At 39.4% G+C, this 7,102-nt stretch overlaps 1 protein-coding gene across 1 annotated transcript; it reads left to right on the top strand.

Annotated features, from left to right (window-relative positions):
- The first annotated feature begins 566 nt into the window (after positions 1 to 566).
- On the top strand, positions 567 to 5,191 carry LOC135474143 (uncharacterized). The gene is made up of 6 exons (XM_064754159.1): positions 567 to 727; positions 1,027 to 1,293; positions 1,814 to 1,844; positions 2,401 to 2,586; positions 3,571 to 3,646; positions 4,175 to 5,191. The coding sequence occupies exons 2-6, from the start codon at positions 1,225 to 1,227 to the stop codon at positions 4,305 to 4,307; spliced, it is 495 nt and encodes a 164-aa protein (XP_064610229.1). The 5' UTR covers positions 567 to 727; positions 1,027 to 1,224; the 3' UTR covers positions 4,308 to 5,191.
- The last annotated feature ends 1,911 nt before the right edge of the window (positions 5,192 to 7,102 follow it).

The following is a 7,102-nucleotide window of genomic DNA, read 5'->3' as shown; positions in this document are numbered from 1 at the left end:
ACTAAAGCTTTGCGAAGTGAGTAGGCTATAGAGGGAGAGTCTGCTTGTTTAAATTCGATGTGGATCAGTTGTCTCCCTTCAACTGTGCATTAAAGGGACCAATAATATTGCAAAAGTAACTGGGACCAATTTCTCAAAGACATAAAAGTTACATTAAAACTTCTTATATTCCCATCATTTAAATTCTGAACAATTAATAATGAATACCACACTTTATGATGGGCATGTTTATTAATTTGTTTGAGGTTTGTCAAAAATCGCTTCTTTGAGTACAGGTATTTATATACTTTTGAGTGATAGGCATTATGCTAATGCGGAGAGGGTAAACGATGTCTTAGAATGTCCATCTGAACCGGTTGAATAAGCCTTTGAATAATAGTAGTCTCATTGGACACCACAACTTCACCGAAGATGTCTCGTTTCGCAGGATGTCCCGACCGACCGGAAGCTAAGACCTTGTTCTCACATCGTCTCGTGTTAAATGGCGTCCAGCTGATAGTCCAATGTACGGGACACGGATGACATTGTGATATTATGACAAAATGGCCTCCAACGTTTCACATTAACCGAGAAATATTCAGCTGGTGTAGTGTTAAATTTTACAAAGTATGGATCTAAACACAGTGATATTTAGCAGAGGCCAGTTAGGTCCAGGAATATGGGTTTTGGATATTTTGCATAGTCCAGCAATGCTCCACGTGGTAGTGTACTCATAGTGCAATCATAGGTCTGTATACTTGCATGCATGCCTTCTGTATTTATTATGACAGAAATAAATCAGAATCTGTATTCGTGTGGACGAGCAGACTACAGGGTGAATAAGCGGAGCAGCTCGTCTGGGTTTGGAGGATATATAGTATAATCCACGGCATGTCTTCACTGTGAAGCCCGTGTCTAAATATGGGCAGTATATACATGAAGCACTTCGACCAATTTACTTAGACGTATATATATTTTACTCTATCCCGCTGGATTCGGTCAGTTCCGACGCATTAATGTAAATGGTCACATTAATTCCATGAATAGGTTTGGCTGCTTACGCATATGGTAGAGTGTGTATGGCGTTTGTGAAATGCCTCCCACGTGAAGCGTTTACGGAACATTGTATATGGTCCCGGGCGTTTTCGGATCCTGCGCAGGAAGCTTCAGGTACTACTGGTGCTTAGTTCCGGTGTCGGCAACGACGATTATTGTCAGGTTATACACCCAGGAGTAAAAGACGATATGGCAAGAACCAAGTGTTATTTTGATATATCGATCGGGGGTAAAGCCGCTGGGAGGATCGTATTCGAGGTGAGTGCCCACTGGGTCGACGTTAAATACGGCACTGTACATGTGCGGTACCCTTGTGCAGCCAAACCGTGGCCATGTTAGCCGGTGAAGCTGGCTAGGTCATTGATGTATATAGGCTTGCGCTGCCAATGTAACTGATGTTGGTCCCTACTGCAACAGAGAGGTACCACATGTGTACACACCTCCAAGTAGGCTCTTCCACAAAGCCACACGTTAAAAAGCGCCATCTCGCACGATGCTGGCATGCATGCAAGTGAAGCACATGTATGTGCGGCAGATCATGTGTTACGGTATCACAAACATATATGATAAGCCTATAACATATATCCCATACAGACCGATATAGATTTACTTAAATATAGGCCCTTTAAAGAAATTTTAGGCTGTCTGTTTTCTATTTTTAAATAGGCAATGTCTGACTATGTACCGATTCGTGGATATCCTAATGTTTTCACATTAATGCATGAAGAATAACTGGGGCATAACAACATCACCATTATCTGTACATTTTGTGTTGTAGCTGCGAGATGATGTAGTTCCAAAGACAGCAGGTCAGTATATAAGTTCTCATTCCCAGTAACTCACAATAATTATACAATTGCCATTTGCGTAGGTATATGAAGAAAAGGTAAGCTTTTCTCAAGATTTCCAGGCTGTTAGCTTCATAAAAACTTGGATTTATACAAATGTGCCACTTCTGTATAGATTTTATATAGAAAACGTGATTTAAATAAACTAGAGTAAGAGCGAAACAAATGTGGACTGTCACCCTACAGTGGTATTTGGAATTGTTATGTGAGTACAGCTTTACATGTAGTTTGCTTGGCTGTGTTTCCACAAACTGCGAACCACGCGTATTTTCAAATGCACCTCACCATCAAGAGAAGATGTCCAACACTAACAGAGAAGTCCTGCCGTGGAATTGATCCTCTCAGTTAGAAAGTTTCTACAACGACTTCGGTGTTTAGAACATTTGTAGCTTATAGTAAAAATTGTGACAATAGACGAACGAGACATTGCCAAATGTGCAGCAGGATGGAACTGTGTTAGTGTTGGCGTAAACTATTTCTGGTTTATTCTCTGTTTGTATTTTGTCTGTTCAACCAGAAAACTTCAGAGCTCTGTGCACTGGAGAAAAAGGCTTTGGGTACAAGGATTCAAAGTTTCACCGTATCATTCCTGACTTCATGTGTCAAGGTGGAGATTTCACCCACGGCAATGGGACGGGAGGAAAGAGTATCTATGGTGGAAAATTTCCTGATGAGAATTTCACTCTAAAACATACAGAATCAGGTATAAAGTTCTGAAGAATCTGTCATTTCCACCCTTCTAAAAAAAATATAACAAATCTGTCCGGTTTCCTTGCCGTCGTTTAAGCGAAATATTCTTGAGTACAGTGTAAAGTAAGGAGCTAACAATTAAGGGACAAGACAACTGTCCTCTGACAGTTTACAATGAGTGGCTATGGCTTTACGTGACATGAACAATACTGCATGCATATTGCCCATGGGAATTGGAATCTTAGAACACAATTGTCATTGCGCTAAGAATGGCGCTTTAACTGCCTTAACCAGGGAGAGCGCCTGGTAAAGGATGGAGAGCAAAAAACAAAATGCATTATATACATCCAAATTATTGCAATCGTGAGGCTGGCTGGAGATGTCGGTAAGAGACCTACATGTATAATTGTTGTGGTCAGTCACTTGATGGAATTTATTCTTTAGTGGTATGAGAAAAAAGTTTACACCGTGTAGGATTAAGGCATTTGATTAGTGTATCATCTCTACAGTGAGATGATACACTAATTCTTTAGGCTTGTTGCATAGGCACTAGTGTTAATAATAATACAGCATCGGTTTCTGCGCACTCATTAACCTCATGGCTAAGGCATAAGAGGTTAATAAAGAGAATAGCGACGTAAAACAACATAGAAGGAAATCTTTGTAAGTGTGCTGGTATATATATTTAAGCACACTAAGATATTTTAAAACACTTTTAAAATGCATAACTGACAAAGAACCAGTGGTGATGACAGGTGTTTATTGTTACTAGTGAAGGAAAACCGTTATATCAGCAAAACAACAAAAAAACACAAGAATATTCTCATGACCACAACACACATTTACCACTCATAAATGTTTTGTTTATTTCATTGCTCTTTTTATATAAGTATTATATAATAAAGTCACTAATGTATTATACCTTTTCAACGTGTATCGGTATATATGTTGGTTTGTACGTCTGCCGAGGTGCCTGAATTGGCCGTCGTCGTTCCAGGTCTTTTATCGATGGCTAACTCTGGTCCTAATACAAATGGCTCCCAGTTTTTCATCACTTTGGTTGAAACGGATTGGTAAGTGACATTTCATATCATTTTATAAGGTTGCTCTGCACGAGCATCAATTTAGTTAATGCGACCGTCAACGAACGATGGCATTCGAACGATCTGTGAAGGTACCATGTACGGACATAAACTTAGTTTTTGTTTACTTGAGTTGAATGAATAACTGGAGTTGAGACTGATTGGTAAGAAACATTCCCATCTTCTCTGTGGTATCGGTGACGATACTGTAGGCTTCTTAGTCAACGTTTACTTACGTTGTAAACAGCATCAGAGCAGAATCATGCTGAGAACCTCAACAGGAATCTTTTACATTGTAGAGGTTGTAAACATGGGCATGCTCTTCATGTACACATGATTATTACTGCTTTGGTTTTTCATTTTGGACATTCTACAGTATGCCATTACACATGAATGTCTGTCTGTTTAACATTAACTTTTGGTTGTGAATCAAAGAGTTCATGAGCTTACTTCCAGGCTGTCTTGTCAGATTCATATTAGAATGATGGTTTAAATTGGCTTGTATCTTCTTTTCCTTAGGTTAGACAACAAGCATGTGGTTTTTGGTAAAGTGATCAATGGAATGGACGTCGTGTGCAAAATGGAAGAACAAGGTTCAGAAAATGGTCAGCCCATAGCTCCTGTGGTCATCACAGACTGCGGGGTACTGTAGACCCCAGCAGACTCTGGCAGACCATATGTCAACTGGAGCCTTTAGATGGTCCCGCCGTACTCCTTCTATATCTAAATATGGATTTACTTCGTGGTTACACTAGATTCTACACCATGAGTTACACCATATTAGTTTATGCTTGGCTTTACACCTTAGAGGGGATATTTTTACAGCCTTTTGTATAGGTTGGGTTTTAATTACTTTGTGGTTAATACAATTTGAAAGTACTAAGATAGACGATATTAGTTAATGCATGACTTCACATCCTAGATGGGATATTTTACAACTGTTTTATATATAGGCTTTCAAATTTCAGATGGTTAAATCTTTGAATAAAATGACACTGGTATCTCATTATAACACATCTTACATAAAGATAACATGAAATAAGATTTTGGCATTTGCATTCTTGTATTATACATAGGTGTGAAGTCGAACAAAACGTAATGCCATAAGCATTAATATATATAAATAAATTCAGTGGAAGTTTACTGTGTTCTGTTGCACTAGAAGATGCCGTTATATGATGCAATTTTACATTTTAATTTACATTTGGTACATATGACTATATACCATTTTATTTCATTTTTTTTAAATTTTTAATTTGTACATTAATATGTATCTGTAAATGCTCACAGGATTTTCGTGTTGACATATAACGTATGGAAGCTCAAATCTGTGTTAATGAGTTACAATGAGTACTAATGAACTGATTGGTGGTGATGTGCAATACTAAGTAACTGTTACGGTACATTAGCTTTATTTTTATATTTTATGCCGTTTTTAATTGTTTACTTGATCACTATAAAATAAATTGTATAAGCTTCTGTTTGTCCAAAAGCTTTTATTTGTTGCACATGGCGCAATTTTATATCGCCATTTAGTTAGTGTTAGTGAAGGCCGATGATTTACTCCCGACTTCTTGAAAACTTCTTGAGTAAGCGTTATTCGCCAGTCAAATAAATAGTTAAATGAAATAAGATTCAAACCGCCTGAAGCACACGTATGACGTTTTTGCTGCCTTTCAATTAGTGAGTAAGTGGTAAAAACAAATCGATTTTGATGCGAGAGATTCCCAGTGTCATCCAACAATGTCAACCTGTAAAGGCCTTTACTGATATAAAGCTCTGGATGAGTGGCCAAGCTCCAAGTGACTTTCAATCTTATCTTAGGGTGACTAGCCAATCTCTGGTTGACTGGCCAGGCTAAGGGTAAGAGGTTAAATTCAGGGTGACTAGTCAAGCCCCGGGTGACTAGTCAAGCCCGGGTGACTGGTCAAGCTTTGGGTGACTAGTCAGGCTTTGGGTGACTGGTCAAGCCCCGGGTGACTGGCCAAGCCCCGGGTGACTAGTCAAGCATTGGATGACTAGTCAAGACCCGTGTGACTGGTTGAGCTTCGAGTGACTGGTCAAGCTGTGGATAACTGGTCAAGCGTCGGGTGACTGGTCAATCTTCGGTTGACTAATCAAGCTTCTGGTGACTGGTCAAGCTTCTGGTAACTGATCAAGCTTCGGGTAGCAGGTCAAGGTTCGGGTGACAGGTCAAGCTTCGGGTAACAGGTCAAGCTTCGGGTAACTGGTCAAGCTTCAGGTAACAGGTCAAGCTTCGGGTAACAGGTCAAACTTTGGGTGACTGGTCAAGCTTCGGGTAACTGGTCAAGCTTTGGGTTACAGGTCAAGTTTCGGGTAACGGGTCAAGCTTCGGGTGACCAGTCAAGCAGTACATGCAGAAAATGGCCGGGGAAGGTGATAATCTATCCGTACTTTTAGGAATTAATAATAACCATATAGCAAGTAATGAGACAGCTTTCCCTGAGCAATGTGCAATCGGGTCCAAGCTGTCATTGTTCTCCCGTGATACACGAGTACACCGTTACCACTTTGCCCGCACATCACCATCTCAGAGGCAGGATTGAACAATAGTCCCAGAGGTAGTATTGAACAATAGTCCTAGAGGCAGGATTGAACAATAGTCTACACAGCTTTGGTCCGAATATTTGAAGCGGGAACAGTTCAACGTTCTGCAATTTTGCCAATGTAGGATTCTGGCCAGCTTGATCGGGACCTACATTTTGATGGTTCATTTTGTCCAGTCGTAATGATCAGAGTGCTTTGTAATGATCAGTTTGTGCAGCTAACTATATGGTGTGGCGTGAAACCATTGGAGTGATAGATGTAAGACTGCTTTATAGTTTTGGCATATATAGCAAGCTTCACAAAAGGGTGCAATAAGTTGCCCTTCCTCTTGTTTATGTGAAGTGGTTTCAGTAAGGTTAAGGAATAATTCATTGATGGGACCTTACATCATTTATATTTTAAGAGTTCTAGAGTTGCCTTCATTATGCTCAGTGTTAACAAGTTTATAGAGAAATGCTCTCCGTCCACGTTCCAAATGGGTTCCCTAAAGCTTTACTCTGAGGCTAAACAAATATGGTACATTCTTGGATATAAAGTATTTTTGTTAAACTGTTGCCACAACTCCTAAATTTTAAATTTATGTGATCTAATACTAAGTGCAATGCTTTGACTATAGTTTTGGGAACCCAGAATTACTTTCAGGTATATAAGTCTCAATTCTCATCTCACATGTCTATTATGCACTTTATCAAATCAGGTTTTCTTTCATGTCTTAGAGTAAAATGAATCATACAATTCAGTCTGCCCCCTTGCCAGGAATAATTCACCCTTAAAACAAACCAAAGAAAACGCAGACGATTTCAACTGTGTATATACCGTATGTGTTGTATTTATTGAGAGCAATGGAGGTTAGGTACATATTAACATCAACAATGACTC

This window comes from Liolophura sinensis, chromosome 1 (assembly GCF_032854445.1).
Source record: "Liolophura sinensis isolate JHLJ2023 chromosome 1, CUHK_Ljap_v2, whole genome shotgun sequence".
Lineage (NCBI taxonomy): Eukaryota > Metazoa > Mollusca > Polyplacophora > Chitonida > Chitonidae > Liolophura > Liolophura sinensis.
Note: the sequence above shows the minus strand (reverse complement) of the source record. Positions and strands in the feature narration are given on the sequence as shown.